Here is a 15,840-nt window from a genome sequence, read left to right on the forward strand (position 1 = left end):
TATACACTATTATAGCTGTTGTACAGATTCTTACAATCTGAAATTAATGGCTTTTATATATGGATCACGGTTTAAATGCAAAAAAAAAATATCGATTAAAAATATTTAAATTCTAAAGGGAATTTTTTTTAAAAGATAACTAGACTTTGACCCGCGCTTGGAAAGCGCGGGTTTGTTTTTGTAATTAAATATATTGTAAACGAATTTCTATATAAGATAGTGTATAAGTTTAATTTATCCAAACCACGGACCAAACCATACCAAGCTGAAAAACCAAAATTGAATTGAATTGCATAAATAATATAGCAAATCATAAATCTATGACCGAAAAATTGAAACCGAACCGAGAACCAAATGAGTACCTGAATTTTTAAATAAACATTATATATTTAAAAATATTAATTACATTCAATTTTTAAATAACCACATATCCTAAAAATACTATTTATAAACCGGATAACACGAAAACTTGAATTACCCGAATATTTTTATTTGGTTGATAAATAATTTAGTTAACCAAAAGTATAATTTATGTATATAATTATTTATTTCAAATATATATAACTATGTTTAATATAACACATAGTATCAAAACTATTTTCAAAATAATATTATCTTTTAAAATAAGTAGATTTTGTTCTAAAACACAATTTTACTGCTAACATGTTTTAAAGTATTGATATAGTGTTAATAAATAACAAAGTGTTTTCAAAGTTTTAGAAGTTATCACTAACCGATTTATAATTGGTTAGACTAAATATCTAACAAAACCGAAGATAAATAGTCATTTTCTGAAAATATAGCAGATGGAAAGATTGAACCGGTTTTATGTAGACCATAATCATATCTATGGATTTTTATAGGAACTGGTTTGGTATTAAAATAATACAACCAACTTGGAATATTAAGCTGTGACAAACATCGTTTAGTTTGTGAATGATAATGTTGAAGTGTTCATATATATAACATGGTTAATCAAATCAGTTTAGTTAATAAGGTTAGTATAAAATAATGGTTCATCTCTGTAAAAATGTATTTTTTACAATAGATATTATATTGTTAAAAATATGTAAGAAACGAACTGTGGTAAGTGATTAAAAATATTTAAATTCTAAAGGGAAGTTTTTTTAAAAGATAATAATAAAAGCAGAAGGAGGCGACTGAAGAGGATGCATCTACTCATGATATGTGGTCAAAGCTATCTCACTCTTTAGATTTTATGGCCCACGTCCATGCTTCATATTGCCTACGTCCCATTTTTTTCTTTTACAGTTTGCTTGTAAGGTTGTTATAAAAAGTTTTTACTGCAAAACAAAATAACTATTTACAGTTTTGCGGGGGCTAAAATATGCTATATAAAGTTCTGATAATAAGAATTATATTTTCAGGAACGAAACTGAAATTAAAAAAGAGAAAAGGATTATTAATCTATTTTTTGCTAATTTAATCTATTCTAAATTAATAAAGAGAAAAAGATTATTAATCTATTTTTTTGCTAATTTAATCTATTTTCTTAGAATGTATATATATATATATGTATATATATTAAGTATTACTATGATGTTGTAACAGTTTTCCTATTATACGTGTCTGCCTCAAGATATTTGAAAATTTATAATTTGAACTTTGTCAAACGAAAACATTACCATTATCGGATATATGATAAAATTTCTACTGATTTGTAATAGAATTATAGAAAACAGCTTTTGTATTTTCGCTAAAAAAATGTCCAACACGTATTTTATTAAAATTCAAAGTGTTTTATATTACTAACTTTTTCTTTATCAAAAAATTAATTCTTTATAAAAAGATTTAATTGTTTTCATTTTTTATTAGTTAACGATGTTTTTTTTGTTTTTTTTCTACTACTTCGCGACAACAGAAAGCCGGTTGACCGTCCGGTCTTCAGTAATTTGGGATTGACTTTTAGTAGATTGTTTTTGCCTTTCGCCTCGTTCGAACTTGCTGATTTTTTTTTTTTTTTTTAATTTTGACATTTTAATTAATATACAGAACAACTGAGTTTTCCCGATAAGCGGCACTACTTTATATATAATTAAAATGTTATTCTAAAATTCCACTAATAAAAAGCTAGAGACATCAAATTTATAAATGATTTGCATTTCACTTTAACATTTGACTTTATTTTTATTATTATTTAAGGTTATAAACTTGTACTAGTATTCATCAAAGTTAAAGGGTTTTCAATCCGATACCCTATGCACACAAAACTCATTGCATTTGACTAACACAAATACTTACTTTCATAAACTAATCATGCAGATTTTAATTAATAAAAATTAGTTGAAAATATTACTACACGTTTGAAATAATTTTAACCATAGTAATGCTATCTCTTCGGCCATTTTGAAGGATTGGTAGACCATGGTTCATGTAAGAGTTTTGGTGGGGAGGGGGGAGGGAGTTCATGTGAGTACTAAATTTTTATAGACTTTAAAACACACTTATCTATTTTTAAAAATTAAAACATATTTATTCATAATAAGTAGAGATGGCAATTCAGGGGCTTGCCCGCGGGCCTGGCCCGGAAATGCCCATTGCGGGGCGGGATTGGGTAAAGATATTATGGCCCGTTTAGTTGCGGGTCTTGCGGGACAGGACCGCGATGGTACTGGGCCGAAGCGGGACGGGCCAAAGCGGGATGCGGGGAAACATTGAGGCCCGCTACAGTTTTCTCGTTTGTCTCTTTGGTGATTTACCGATAATAGAGCTAAACGGTGAACAGGTGATGACGATAGTGATTCTTGCTCTCTGTGTTTCTTCTTCTTCGATCGAGTGATCGACGACGACAAAGCATCTTCTTCTTCTCCTCTGTACAGTAGATCGACTTGCATGTCCAGAGTTATTTAGCTCGTGCTTCTCTGTTTACACGATTTTAGATTTCTGTTCGTCCTTTCAAAGGTAAGTAATCTTCTTCATAAGTATTTAGCTCGTCCCTTCATAACGAAGGTAAGTAATCTTCTTCCTTGTTCTGTCTCTATCCCTGTGAATGTGTTCTGTGAATCTTCTTAGTTAGATTATGTCTCTCTGCGAAAGTATTTTTTCCTAACAGTGTAATGATATATATATATATATATATATATATATATATATATATATATATATATATATATATTGTGTTGTTATGTTTTGTTTATGTATTAGATGGCTTGGTTGTATAAGCGTTGTTCTCTTTTTGTTCTGCTTACTCTCGGTTGCTAGTTATTAATTAAAAAATTCAACACAACTTTACTCTTGGTTGTTTCTGTATTGTTCTGTTTTTGTTTCGGTATTGATATATATATATATATATATATATATATATATATATATATATATATATTGTGTCGTTCTTCTTTTGTTTCTGTATTAGATGGCTTTGTTGTTTTTTAAGTATTGTTCTGTTTTTGATTCTTGTTGATAACACGGTTCAAGCACTCTTGTTATCTTGTTTGATAACACATTGGTCTTCTTTTTTATTAAATATCGCTTACACTTGTTTTGTTTTTCACGCATGATCATGAATTCATGAGTCGATACTTGTTTGATGGAGTGATGTTGGACAAGGAGAGGAGAGACTGATATTATTCCCTTCTGCCTTCGGGTTGCTTCAGGACTTGAGGTAAGACTTTGTTCCAACGTTTAATAGGTAGTATTGTGGTTTGAATTCCCTTTAGTAACCAATGCTTGTAACAAACGTGTAATGCTTGTAGCTTGATGATTTTCACCAACTTGATAATATATCTCTAATGCTTAACTCTTCTTCTTACAGGTGTCACTGTCTATTTTGATTAATATATGCTGAATTATAAGTGCTTATAACAAACGTAACCTATGTTTATAACTTGATGGTTCTGAAAAACTTGATAATGTAAAAATTGACTGTTCGGGATAGATTTACGTTTTCCCGGTCTTAACTCTCGTCCCTCTTTCTTGCAGGTGACACAGGTCCCAAGCCTTGATGAAGATTGCTGGCCCGCGGGCCGACCCGCATACCCGCTGCTATAGGGCGGGTCGGGATTGGTCATAGGTTTCAGAGACCGCAGCCCGCCGCGGTACGACCCGCAGAGACTCGAATGAAACTGAGCCCGCGACGGGGCGGGTCATTTGGTTGCGGGAGAGCCCAAATGCCATCACTAATAATAAGAATCAAAAAGTTAGTTCTGGTCAACGTAAAAACAATGTCTATGGATTACATGAATCCGAAGATAAAGACATAAAATAAACAACCCAAAAGTTAGAAGAAATAGTATGGAAAGAAGACAGGAGCTTCCTGCTTTAGTAACCACCGACAAGCAACCCAACATACATTTGCGACTTCATAGAAACTGGGTGTCTAAACTAGTCAGTAGATCTGTCGACACTCGCCTTTAGATACACTACATACATCGTAATCTGATTTCCGAAAACGTAACCATCTCACAAGTCTGAAACCCACACACCTCTTCACAATCATCCCATATGTGAGATGAAGCCACAACAGAAAGGAAACACAACGGCATCAGATACCTTCACATCAACTAATACATACCCAATAACCTGATGACTAACGAACAGAAATGGGCATCTTCTATGTCATCCTCTAAATCTTAAATCCTAAATCCTTGGATAAATCCTAATCCCTTGGATAAATTCTAATCCCGTAGATAAATCCTAAACTCTAAATAAAAAACACTAAACACTAAAACCATAAACCCTAAATCCTAAATCCTAAATCCTAAACCCTAAACCCTTAAGTGTTTTAGTGTTTAGTGATTTTGATTTAGAGTTTAGCATGTATCCAAGGGTTTAGGGTAGGATTTAAGGTTTATGAATTATGATTTAGAGTTTAGTGTTTTGCTGACGATGTTAAAAATATTTTTTTTTGTAATTACTACTATTTATTTATTTATTTTACCTTTTAATTTTAAAATTATAATATATTTTGACAATATTTTGTTTTTTTTTTTTAAATATCAAATATGAAATAACACAATCCTATCGGTTGGTGAACCTAAAAGTTCACTATAGGGAGTGAACCCAAAAATAAGTCACAGTATACACTATATGATTTTATATCCATTAAAGAATCAAAGGGAAAAGGCACAATACCAAATCTTAATGCATCAAACCCAAAAATAAACAAATACACTATTGTTTTATGAGTTTTATTTCCTAAAAATTAGGAAAATAATTTTTTTAACTCAAATAAAACCCCAGAAAAACAAACGCAGTATATTTAATAAGAGATCAGAAAATATATTTTATTTAAATTCTTTTGTTAAAAAGAAAAAGTTGTATTTAAATGCTACTTGAGAAGCGTGTGAAAATCACGAAGATCAAATAGTGGTGAAATAGCGCGTGAAAAACAAAGAATACAGAAAAAGCCTAGAGATGTGCCATACCAAATTATAAATGGCGGCAAATTCTAGGTTGTTTCCCACGTTACTTCTAGCTGTAAAATGGTAAGATTTTTTAACTAGTATATACAGTGTGTACTTATTTTCAACAGATATTTTCTCTAAATTGTTTTAACAAATATATTTTAAATAAAAAGTTTCCTAAATAAATATATATACTTCTATAAATAAGTTTATTTGTTTTCTACTTTAGAAAACAATATAATGAACTGTACAATACAGTGTATTCAAAAATTTGAATATATCAGTTTAAGGAAGTTTCTTTAAATTTGCTAACAGTTGGTGAACTCATTTAAGTAAAAAACATTAGTACGTGCACTCTCTACAAATCATCATTAATTAGTCATACTGTCATACATGTCGGTCAAAGCTAGTGGAATGATAACAACTAGTAAAACAGATTCTAAAAATTTGTAGAGAAGAGGTAACTTATTATTATTATAATAAAATTAGTGACGAAATGAGAAGAAAAAAACACCAGGACCGGGTATCTTGGGGGTCACGTGACATGAATAGGTAAGGCTCGAGATTGATAGCACGCGCTGACTCAGCACATACCATAGGCAACAAGAAGAGGCCAAATATCATATATTGACACGTGTCACCATTTAACTTGCTCTCATGAATGCGGCGTCCAGTAATTTTAAACAATTTTCTTATTCCGCAACTACCCTTGGATGTTGGCGAATAATATCAGAACTGCCATCGGTGGAGGAGCGGAAAAGGAATAGAAAATAAAAGAAAGTTAATACAAGAGATACCATAACTTTTATTATTAAAAATGAATAATATCTCTCCTCCTGATCCTATAAATGAGGATTCTGAGGAGTGAGCTTGAGAAGCCTTCTGCACACCCTCAGCAAAATCAGTGTGTTTCAAAACGAGTTTCTCTCTCACCTACCAAAATATCAAACGAAAAATCTTCAATCTCTCCTCACTTTTAAAACCATTTTAAATTAAATTCTCGTGATAAAATCTCTCACAAGATTTTATTTTATTTTTGATTCTCCAGTAATCTCTTCTCAAACTTTTCAAGTTTTAATCCCTTTCTTTTCGCTATTTTTTTCATTTTGATGCGAATATAGAGAATTAAAAAAAAAAAGAATATTGATGGAGGAATACATGGATCTTCGACCACTGAAGTACACAGAGCACAAAACATCAGTCACTAAATATCTCTCCGGCGAAACTCGACCTGACTCTGTCAGAACCGTTCGTGTCTCTATGACCGATCCTTACGCAACCGATTCATCAAGTGACGAAGAAGAAGACTTCCTCTTCCCTCGCCGACGAGTCAAGAGGTTCGTCAACGAGATCAAAGTCGAGCCAGGCTGCAACAACATCAACATCAACATCACCGGAGTTTCCATGAAGGAAAGGAAGAGACTCTCCGACGAAACTCAATCTCCGGCGGCTTCGAACCGTCACCGTTCTCTCAAAGTCTCAGTCTCCTCCGGCCAAAATGGGAGGAAGTTCCGCGGCGTTAGACAACGGCCGTGGGGGAAATGGGCGGCGGAGATTCGAGATCCGGAGCAGCGCCGGAGGATTTGGCTTGGTACTTTTGAGACGGCGGAGGAAGCTGCTGTGGTTTATGATAACGCTGCTATTAGACTCCGTGGACCGGACGCTTTAACCAATTTCTCCGTACCGCCTCAATCTCAAGAAGATGAATCAGAACCGGAGCAACCGGTTATTGATAAACCGGAAAGCATCATTACAACAACAACAACAACAACATCAAGTTCTGAATCAACCGAAGATTTTCAACATATTTCGTCTCCTACATCCGTTCTCAATCTCCAATCATCCGAAGAGATGCAACAAATACAGCAGCCGTGTAAATCAGCTAAACCGGAACCGGAGAGTTCAGATGCACCATGGTGGCATACCCGGTTTAGTACCGGTTCAAGTGAATCCGATGATTCGTTTCCATTGGATACCTCATTTCTGGACAACTATTTCAACGAATCTCCACCGGAGATTTCGATATTTGATCAACCAATGGGTCAAGTATTTTCAGGAAATGATGATATCTTTGGTGATATGTTCTTGGGTGGTCAAAGTAGTATGAACATTGACGATGAGTTTACATCTTCGAGTATCAAAGACATCGGCTCAATGTTCAGTGATTTTGATGATTCGTTAATATCAGAACTATTAGTCGTTTAATATCATGAGTGAGGAGACGCTAAGAGGAAAACCATTAGCAAATATCTATGAGGCTACTGAGAAATTTTGATGTTTTTTTTATTATTTAGTCAGCTTTTATAAATTTAATAATTTAGTTTTGTCAGGAGATTGTAAAACAGTTTTGGAGAAATAGTGGCAAATTGTTAATGCATTTTGTTGTTATTTATTAATTAAATGTGTTATTAGTTGCACGAACGTGTTTAATTTGTAGACTCTAATATTTATAGCATTTGCATTTATTTAGTTTGTTAATTATTCAATTTAGAAAAGCCAAAGTGGCATTCTCTTTGTCAATGTCTAACTGCGAGGCCCCAACTACGGTCGTGTCCAGTGAACTGAAGGGCTTTGTGTTTGGTCTGTTTTAAGTTTTCTTTCAATCTATAACAGAAGAGTGTTGAGTTTTTATTTTTACCTTTCTATGTTAGCGGTAAGAATTTTATTTCACAGAAATATACATATGCGGTTACACAGAATTCTCCAGTTCGTTTCATCAACGCAGGTACGGCGTCTGCGGATGTGTTTTCAATTAAAATTTGTTCGTTTCATCAACGCAGATATCTGAATCTGTGTCCGAATACAGCATCCAGCGTTAGACTCCGAAATAACCAGCGGTCGCGACTTTAATTCTGCATTTACTTAATTTATTTACCATTTTGTCTTTAACTTAATTCACTAGTTACCGAAAAAACAGAGACAGACACAAATTCAGACTCAGACGCAGCCTGTTGCGGCAACAAAACCAACAACACTATAGTAATTATATGGTTTTAAATATTTAAGTGGTTTTGATGAAGATTTCTCAAATGTACCAGTTTAGTTTTTGATAATTTGGTAAACATTCAGAAAAGTTAGTCTCAAACTTAGAGATTAAATGTATGGATCACATGCGACCAGGGTGTGTTTCCCTATTAAGTATTAACGGTGATTTTATTGTGTTGTGTATCGTAATCATATCGAGGGTTTAGTGTTTGGCGCCTCTAATCATATTACGTTTGTGAAAGTGATGTAAGTAAAAATATATATACATATATATATATATATGTATATCATGAAGTCAAACTTATGTATTTAAATAAATTTTTAGACACAAAATAATAGAAGATTGTTTGCTTTAATAGTTAAAAAGGAAAGAAAGGTAGAGTGATCTTCCATCATGTAAAATATTTGTCTCGTAAAAATCATATAGAATAAGAACTCAACAAAAAGCATATACGTATATACATATTATTTAATATATAATATAATTGTGGCTCTAAAGATACTATTTTCTTTATCTTGTTCTTGGTGGTGTTTTGTTCACATTTTCTATATCTATGTTACGCAAGAGTTAAAAAAAAGATACTATTTTCTTTTTATAAAAAAAATTATCAGAATCCTATAATCCTAACTTCACCTATAAACTTGTGATTCTTTTTTTTTTTTTGAAAAAATTAACGTTTTTGATAACCTTTCTAACAAAATATTTTAAGAGCATTTCTAAGGTTTTGAAATTTTCTACTAAACATAATTTGCTTATAAATAAGAATTTTAAGATTTTGGTGGCAGTTTTTGTTTTGGATTTTTCAAATACACCGGATGGTTGATTTTATGGAAATCGGATTTATCAACCATTAATGAATCAAGATGAAACAAAACTCCAATTCCTTGTCACAAATCGTATTTAATGAGTTCTCCTTGTTTTATTTCTGACTGACATAAGAAACTAAGACCATGATTCTTAATTAGGGTTTTTATCTTTGGTTAAGAGACGATTTTTAGTTTTTTTTTAGATTTTAACTAAGAAAAGCTAAAGTCTCTTAAATAAGAGATATAAGAGCCGTCTCTTAGCTGAAAAGTATAAAAAAACAAAAAAAAAACAAAAAAAAATGTTAAATCATGAGTTAAAAACCCCCACTAAAAAACCGGAGTTAAGAACTCCCACTAAAAAACCGGAGTTAATCATGTCCTAATGGTCTTGAAAGTTTGAGATAATAGCCCTATGAAACGTAACAAAAATGAGTTCTAGCTAACAACTAGATAAACAAATATAAAAACACTTTAACATGAAAAGAAGAGGGAACAATAATGAAAAACAAAATTCAGGGAAAAATGTTAAAGAAATCTTTTAATGATCACATTTTTTTGTTAGATTGAATTTAAATTTGTAGACAACCCTTAAAATGTCAATTTCTATTTTTTTTTTGCACCGACCGGTCTATACTAGATTTTGATCCACGTTTGAAAAGCACAGATTTATTTTTGAAATGAGTTTATATGTAAAATAGTGTATAAGTGTGGCATATTTATCCGAAACCGAACCAAGCCGTACCATACTGAAAAATACAAATCAAAATTGAATTGAATATCATAAATAACCGAGTGAATCTTATATCTTTGAGAACCGAAAAACTGAATCAAAAAACTAAAATCGAACCGATAACCAAATGGGTACCTAAATTTTTAAAATACAAATCATATACCTATAAATACTAATTATATTTAATTTCTAAAAAGCCAAAGATCATAAGAAATTATTTATACTTAATTTCTAATAACCGTATCAATTTTAATAAAAACCAATAAATTTAAAAATCGCCATTAACCTGTGAACCGAGACCGTTTGACCCGAAAAACCCAGAAAATTTGATAATATTTATAAAATTTTGATTTAACTCTTTCATATACTTTATAATAGTATATAAAACTGAATAAACTATTTGATTTGTTATATATGGTAAATTCATTGTATTTATGTTATGTATTTTAATTTATAGGTTTTGTAATGATTATTTTAACTTCACATTTGTTAGTTTTGGTATTAAAATTATTATTAAACTGAGTATAATTAACTATAAATTTTAAACATAAATTAATAATTTGTTTGTCAATGGAAAAAAACGTTTGTATCCAACTTATATATTTAATAACGATATTATGTTAGTATTTTCTCATATTTTTAGGAGGGGTTATTGGCAAATGAATTCTCATCGACTTTGGAAATTTTTAGATTCTATTGTTATTGGTTCGTTGATTTTAACAGTTTTACTAAAATCACTTGTTATTGATTTCAGAATTTTTAAAATTCATTAAAATCTCTTGTTATTTAAAAAAATTATTAATGATTTTCTAATTCTAAATAAATCTAGTGTTATTGAAAGATGATTTTTTTCTATTTTTACTCATAAGACATAACTTTCAAAATATCATGTGTATCCATGAAATTTACACATACAAGTAGTATATTTTAGCTGCGTCTATTATTTTATTCAAGCCTTTTTTTTTGTCAACTTATTCAAGCTTTTAGTCTCTTACTTTATGCGTATAATACCCAAGTATATATTGGGAGCTCCCACTCCACCCCTAAGCCTTTTATTTCGAATGATCACACTTTCATTACCCACATGAAATAAATATTATCTGATCGTTTATTATAAAATATATCAAAATAGTTGTATAATTAAATTGTTTTCCTCAGTTGGTCAAAAATGAAAACTGATTCTATCAAATTGACATGGTGATCGTAAATCTCCATATTAGGTTGTATTTAAAATCTATGTAAAAAAAATGTATCTAATCTATTAAAACTAAAGTACAAAAAAAAATAACTCTTCAATCAAATTAAAAATTACAGATTTTGCTACTAAAATTATAACTATTCCTAGATTTTAGCATTAATTGTTTCTTCATAATTTAAAGTAAGCATATAACATACCTTATTCTTTGTTGAAAAAAAAAACATACCTTATTCTTTTCTTACAAATTAATGCTAAAAATATTTTCTAGCATATTGGGAAATAAAACCTGAATTTTTAATTTTATAAACTTATTCTTCATCTTCTTAGATAAAATATTATCAAGCTTAATACCAGAATACATAAATACCAACTGTCTATAAACATTTTAAAATAGTAATTTTGATAGTCTCAACAGTATTTCCTAAAATTATCTATCAAAACTTAACCTATTAAAGATTATATTATAGAAAAATATTTAAATGATATAAAACAGATCTGAAAAAAACTCGGCAAATTTTTCTAAATTGAATAATATATATCAAGTATATTCAAAATAGTATATAAACACACAGAAATCATAACAAAAATTGTCCAAGCTACTTATGGACTATGTCGACGAAGTTATGTCTTACAATTGTGGAGATCAGGGTTACCTAAAAACCAAAAATTATCTATCAATATTTCCTAAAACTATCTATCAAAATTAATTTTATTAAAGATTATAATATAGAGAAATATTTAAATGTTATAAAATGGATCTAAAAATAACTCGGCAACTTTTTCTAAACCAAAAATATATATCAAGTATATTCAAAACATTATATAAAAACACACCGAAATCATAACAAAAATCGTTCAAGCAACTTATGGACCATGTCAACAAATTTTGTCTTACAATGGTGGAGATCAAAGTTACTTAGAACGATTTATCAATATTTTATAAAACTATCTATTAACATTTAACGTATTAAATATTATATTATAGATAAATATTTGAATGATGTAAAACGGATCTATAAAATAAGAAAAATGCAGTACAAATGACAATTAATTATATGTTAAATGTTAAATAATTACATTCTCGCTATACTTTTGAAAATATAATACTATACAATTAATTATATGGCAAATCTTAAAAATATATCATCAATTATGAAAATAATATTTACTTATAAAAAAATAAAAATAAACACCGCGGATCAAAGCTCTTGTTGATTTTGTAACAGTCAACGGTTTGGGATTGGGAAGAACTAGTTCAAGTATGGATTTTTTGTTGTCCAATTTATTTATATCTTACATGTATTGTCGATAAACTTTCTAACATCTTCACTGATCCCCTAGGACGTATGTGAATTCTATATTTTCGTTCCTAGTCTATGGACTATTCGTTTCTTATAGAAAACTTGTCAACACTATAAGTCTATAACTAATTTAGATTTCACTAACATGTACGTAATATAGATTAAATATTCTAACTGTTGGACTCTGACGAAGAAAAAGGTGTCTTTTAAAAATTTGGATTTAAACCAGCAGTTTCCATATTTACCAAATGAAACAATGTTTTGAATTTATGCCGTGTAACAGTCATGATTATTTCCATTGGTCTTGAATTAAAACTAACATATCCATAACGAGTGATTATGGCTGTACGCTTGTGTTTGTAAATCAAACCATACATGCACACATAATATATTTATATGTATGATGCATGCTTGATAAGGATATCTTAAATTAGTGATAATTCAAGCATATTATATAACATGTGAAGCTAAGGATCATTATGTCTCTACTCTACTCACGTGAGTTACATTCAATTTTTTTTTTGTTTTTTCCTGTTCGTACCATTTTCCATATGTATAAACATATAAGTTCCCCTTTTTGGAGTATCGAAAAAGTCACCATATGCAAGTTGGTTTAGTTAAAATTCTCTAAACAAAATTTCCTACACTTTGAGGTAACTTTTCTATAATTTTACCTTTCAAACTACTTTTGAGGCATTTTTAAGCTTTAAGATTCACCCCTCTTTATGCAAATTATTATTGCTTATAACTGTGGCTTCTCATCCACAGTCGATAGACTCAAAATTAGGACCGATTAGGTGTAAATAAAATAATTCAGTCAATTTTGAGAAGATTCTAACTTCGAATCAAAATACGAAATACTGGAAAATACATATTGAATACTTCATCACACACAAATGGACAAATAACAAACAAAAAGAAGAAAACACACTACCAAAACTTGCTAATGGACACAGATTGGTCAAAGACTTTAAAACGAACTTATTTGTTGGCTTGCTGAGTAGCAACACCTAGACCCCTACCTCATTGACCCACTTTGTAAGCTTTTGTAGCATGATACATATGCGGAACAGAGGAAGCAACAGTAATATATATAGTAACCAATTGACATTTCAACCTGACCAACTATATATATATATATAACATACTATATGAGATTAATAAGGAAAACAGTAAATTTAACTTTCGTATAATCCCTTCATATTCTGAAATGCATTTTTAAAAAGCGTAGGTAACTCAACTGGTTTGAAGGGAACTATGTTTGTTTTGATGTATACGAAATTGAATACGGTATTATATATTTAAAGAAGTATGGTAAACAGTTAACATTATGCAAATATATCTCCATCATTATGATAATGGTAGTACGTAGCTTGACGTCAAACATAAACATTCTTCAGTAATTTAGTATTTGATTTGACTACTAAGTAGAACATCAATCGTGTATGTCGTTTTTTTTTTACTAAGAATCGATCGTGTATGTACGTAGTTTTTCTGAAGTTTCCAGAACGGGAATTCAAATTCAAACAAACGTAAACAATCAAATTGATTTAAAAACCATTTTTTCTCTGGACACTCTAGCTGATATGTACACCAGGTTTTTAATAAAATTATTTTAAGTTTCTTTATTTGGAAAAAATCTTGATATATTTAAAAATCAGGACGCATTTATACATGCCAAACGTGAACCCCCCTCCCACCCCCCCCCCCCCCCCCCCCCCCCCCCCCCCAATGAGCTGGCCTCTTAGGTATAGGCTAATATCAACCATGCACAAGAAGCTCACATTTTGTCATTTTTCACACTTAATTTCCATACAAAATCCAAATACATTTATTTTAATGTTTTCGTTTCGAAAATTATATATGTTTATAATAAATATATGTTCTGACAGCATAGTTCCACCAGAAATAGACAATAAACACATCGACCATCTAACTTTTTATTATAAGCACCGCTCATGCATGATAACATAAACAAATATATTTAACAAAAACCATATATAAGTATATGCATATGCGCATCTGCTAAGACATTAAAAAGCACTTGTAGATATGAATTTAGAATATGATTTTTTTGACTAAGGGAATAGAATATGATTTTACTATCAAACAGTTACAGTTAAGTTTTTTTTTTTGAACATTAACAGTTACAGTTAAGTTTTGTACTAAAAGTTTCCTTCGGCGGGATAATAACAAATTAAATGGAGTATACCTTTATTTCTCTGCACTTTTTATTTATAGAAGCGCAGCATAAGTGAATTTTTTAAAAAAATTAAGAAGCGGGTACGTGTTGGAAGCGTATCCATATATATATATATACATATATATATATATATATATATAAGAATTTTTGAAAAAATTCAAGACCTAAAATTATATGATTTAAATTTAAAATAAAATATTTATTCATTTATAATAATTTTAAATGATTTCATATTAAATCAGCGAAAACACACATAACTTAAATTTAAAATAAATTATTATATTAATTATTTTTAATACTTTATAATTAATTAACATATTATATTTGGATTTTATACAAACTAAAAACTATATTTTGTATTTTTATTGATATAAGATATTGTGTTTTTTATAGAATGGAAACGTGATTCCAAAACAGAATCATAAGCTTCCAACGTGTTTTTAAAGAGAATAATTTAAAAACGTTTTGGAAGTGAGATTCCGTAAGCTTCCACAAAGTTCCGATTTCGATTCCGGTTCCGAATCGGGAAACGGACGTCCGATGAAGCTTCCACGTAGTCAGCTGGAGGCCACAGTGCCGTCTTGCTTGTTGTTACAGAAGCGGCCTGAGGCTGTAAATTAATTTTTTTAAAATTCCCCAATTTTTTTCGTTTTAATCATTTTTATATATTCAGCTAATCTGCTATTTTACATAAACATAAAAATGATAATCATGAAAACTGAAGTCACGCGTTTTCATGTATGCTCAGGTATATTTTTTCGCCAAACTTCTAAGTTTTTTTAAAAATAAAAGGGCTCTTCCAAATGATATAAAGAAAAGTATAAATTACATCACTAGCTAAAGAGAAAAGTACAATTTCTAACTTTCTATTATAGTCAAGAAAATCCAATCACCGTGTAAGTGTAAACCAAAATATAAAAACCGATAAATTAGTTTCGCCTGAACTTAAAGAAGCTTTTCTATGGAACATAAAGAAGCTTTTTTTTATCAACCGAACTAACCATGTTGTTTATACATATCTAGTAAAATGTTGTTTTGCGTCTGTCCTAATCGAGCTGAGCCGCAAATTAGTCTTCATGTGCATGGGAAATCACATAGTTTGCTCTCACAAGAAAAAGTTGCAGCTTTCCTAATGAATGTGCATGTCAATTTTTCCATTTTTCTCAACGGTCAAATAAAGCCCAACGATTTAATAGGTTATAACGAACTGACAGGCTCTATAATGACTATAAGGTACGTACATATACAATGCA

At 30.3% G+C, this 15,840-nt stretch overlaps 1 protein-coding gene across 2 annotated transcripts; it reads left to right on the plus strand.

Moving 5' to 3' along the window:
• The first annotated feature begins 1,098 nt into the window (after positions 1 to 1,098).
• On the plus strand, positions 1,099 to 12,063 carry LOC103852041 (ethylene-responsive transcription factor CRF3). 2 transcript variants are annotated; one of them, XM_033284104.1, is made up of 3 exons: positions 1,099 to 2,922; positions 2,971 to 3,622; positions 3,940 to 12,063. In XM_033284104.1, the coding sequence occupies exon 3, from the start codon at positions 6,510 to 6,512 to the stop codon at positions 7,566 to 7,568; it is 1,059 nt and encodes a 352-aa protein (XP_033139995.1). In that variant the 5' UTR covers positions 1,099 to 2,922; positions 2,971 to 3,622; positions 3,940 to 6,509; the 3' UTR covers positions 7,569 to 12,063. The 2 variants fall into 2 exon arrangements, with proteins under 2 accessions (XP_033139995.1, XP_033139994.1); XM_033284103.1 differs by having other exon boundaries at positions 1,099 to 3,622.
• The last annotated feature ends 3,777 nt before the right edge of the window (positions 12,064 to 15,840 follow it).

The sequence above is a fragment of the Brassica rapa genome, chromosome A02 (assembly GCF_000309985.2).
Source record: "Brassica rapa cultivar Chiifu-401-42 chromosome A02, CAAS_Brap_v3.01, whole genome shotgun sequence".
Classification (NCBI taxonomy): Eukaryota; Viridiplantae; Streptophyta; class Magnoliopsida; order Brassicales; family Brassicaceae; genus Brassica; species Brassica rapa.